Below are 2,817 nucleotides of genomic sequence, written 5' to 3' on the forward strand. Positions count from 1 at the left end.
CCATCCCCCTACATCCCCGAGCAACTGCAGAATAGTCCTACGTACATATAAGATACGTACCTAATTAAGATATTTTTATTCTTCATCCTTCAGAGAAAAAAAAAATCCCTGCAATCAATCTTATAAGCAGGGATCCGGGTTTTCCATTTCCCATGGAGTAAACCATGGATTTTACCTTTTACCGGAGGCAAACACGAATTTCTCATTTCACTGGAAAAACCTGCAGATTTTGCAGTTTTGCAACAAGCCCCCTGCAAGATGGCAGAGTTCCAGCCTGCAGGGGGCTGGGAGGAAGCAGAAGGAGGGTGGTCAGGCAATGGATGCCATGCACATGGCCCCAGGCAGCCTGGAGAGCAGCTCACTGAAAAGTGGGGGTCAGAACTAAGCCCCTGTAAGAAGGGAGGGAGGGAGGGTGTTGGGCAGGACTGGGACTGGGGCTGGGGCTGCTGCCCAGCCAGGCGGTGTGTGGGGCTTGGGGCCATGATGCGTAGTTGCAAGGCCCCAGTGGGGAGTGTGACGGGGGCTCCCTGCTGCAGTGTGCACTCCCAGGGGACAGGGGGGACTCGTGCAGCATGCCTTCTAAGCTGCATGGTGTGCGCGGCCGTGCAGGCATGCCTGCCAGCGTGGCATGAGCGTGCTTGCGCAGCCACGCACACCACACAGCTTAGAGGGAACACTGGACCTGTGCCCCACAGATCTGTGCGTGGGGCGGTAGCAGGGCAGACACAGGCTTAGGCTCCCCCCTGGTGCCCTACCCCGGGGCCTCTGCAGGCCAGCGGGCATGACCTGGTGCAACAGGGAACAGCAGAGCTGCAGAAGCTGCTTGTCGCTGCAAGACACAAGCAGGGCCAGGGGGCTGGGGGGTGGGGAGTGAGAGGCACAAACAGGGCCAGGGGGCTGTGGAGGGCCTTTAATTATAATCACAATTTGGGGGTTTAATCAGAGTAGTTGTGATTTTTTTATCAGGGAAAACCAGGATCCCTGCTTATGAGTTACACTTCTTGTTCCCGGTATTGTTTCAGAGCAAGGATTTATGGGGTGAAAATACAACACTGTGCGCAAGATCTGTACATGGGGAGAAAAAAATATTGGTACCTTCAGGGGATTGCTCCCTGTATTGCTTTCCTCTCTTCTTGGCTGTCTGTTTGACCTGGTAAAAAAAGGAAAATTTGCAACGGAGCCAGACACATCTAACAAACACTCTCAAATTACATATTTCATGCATAATTTCCAGGCCATAGACCACACACCTCTTCCCTATTCCCCAAGAGAAAGTGAAAACAACTCATAAACAACCTTAAATCCTCCTCTTACACATGTGAAACCAGTGATGAGAAAATGCATGGTCTTATCACTTCCCATTTCTTTCCAGCAGCAGCTGGGGGTCAAACAACCCATAAGACCAGCTATAAGGTGCAAGATCTCTCAGATATAAAGTTATTCCCATCAATATGACATGATTACCCAGAAACAGCAAACTGTCTCCAGGGAATGACTGGACTAAGACTGTATTGCTCCATCCAAGCAGTCATTATGCAGTTCTAGAGTATGGAATAGCTCATCAGCTTGCTATTTTGCTAAGGACTGAGACAACAGTGCCCTCTAACGGCCTAGGACATAAAATGGAGATGACTATTTTTTCCTGGCTCAAAAGATTTCCTTCTTTCTTTTTCAGTTACTCAAGTTCTCTCAGAAAGAAGAGCTGTCCATCCTGAACCGAATGAATATCTTGCTCACGATCAGGGGCCCCAATGCATTAAAGCACTTTCCCCACATCCCGTTAGGTTGCACACCTCAAGAGACACATGGTTTCTTCCCTCCTGAGCCCTCTTACTTCTCTGGGTTGTTTGGCCTGAAATTACTAACCTCTCCCTCTTGTGTCTGTTTCCTTTTTCCTCCATCTGTTCCTTTTCTTTTGCTGACAGTTTCTGAGGGCTTTTGTAATTTACTCTTGGATCTTGCTGCTCCCTCTCCAGCTGATTTTCTTGCCTTACTGGCAGGAGCAAGATGATGCTTCATGGCCTGTAACACAGTGGATAAAGCCGAAAAAAACCACCAGAGATTATAATGTGCAAACCGCACGCCGTTCAGTAACAGGCGGGTATGTTCTATGTTGAGTACAGCATAAACGTTTCTCTAAATGCAGCCATTCTTTGACAACTACCTGGAAGTACTGTCCTCTGGAGAAGTTACTGAATACTCTGCAACTACTTTTAAATCCCTAAATCCACCAGCTAACATTTCTATCGGACAGAGAATCAGAAAACACTAACAACATCATCCATGATCTCACCAGCATGTTAGGGGGATGGTATTCTTAATTCATGACACCACTTCCCACAGCAGTGACTGCTGCAATGAGGGAAGTGAGGTTACTATTCTGATATATGGCATAGTGTCAATCGTGACATTTGTTTACTCATTAGATTTACTATATTCTCTCACATACAACACCCCCCAAAATACGTGCCTTGTTTGTGAAAGGCAAAAATGAAAAAATATTTTTTTCTAGGGTTATACCTGAACAGAGCAGGGACGGAGCCTAATCTTCAGCTGACTCAACCTCCCTTTCTTGCTTAACTAAAGCTGAAATGCTAGCTGCTGCTGAAGACCAATCTCTATTGATTTATCTATGATTCTGAAAAGAGCTAGCCTCCAAGACTGTGACATATGGGAAGAGAGACAAGGGCAACTACCAGACAGCAAAACTGCCTTAAGAAATGTTAGCTCAATTGGAGGAACCTCAAGACCATTGAAAAGGAGAGAGTATTATTAACACCTTTGGAGCAAAGAAGACGACATTAAGGCAATGGACTT

At 47.1% G+C, this 2,817-nt stretch overlaps 1 protein-coding gene across 5 annotated transcripts in view; it reads right to left on the reverse strand.

Moving 5' to 3' along the window:
* Window positions 1-2,817, reverse strand: part of CENPQ (centromere protein Q) — a 17,971-nt gene that overhangs the window by 8,852 nt on the left and 6,302 nt on the right. For 3 of the 5 annotated variants that reach the window (XM_019520960.1, XM_019520959.1, XM_019520961.1), the window contains exons 2-3: window positions 1,867-2,022; window positions 1,096-1,150 (exon numbers count right to left, since the gene is read on the reverse strand). In XM_019520960.1, coding sequence (XP_019376505.1) covers window positions 1,096-1,150; window positions 1,867-2,022 — 211 coding nt within the window. Of the gene's footprint in view, window positions 1-1,095; window positions 1,151-1,296; window positions 1,478-1,866; window positions 2,023-2,817 lie in introns of those variants that run through there. The other 2 variants (XM_019520962.1, XM_019520963.1) reach the window with 2 other exon arrangements.

The sequence above is a fragment of the Gavialis gangeticus genome, unplaced genomic scaffold (assembly GCF_001723915.1).
Source record: "Gavialis gangeticus isolate Ggan-Ray unplaced genomic scaffold, GavGan_comp1, whole genome shotgun sequence".
Taxonomy (NCBI): domain Eukaryota; kingdom Metazoa; phylum Chordata; order Crocodylia; family Gavialidae; genus Gavialis; species Gavialis gangeticus.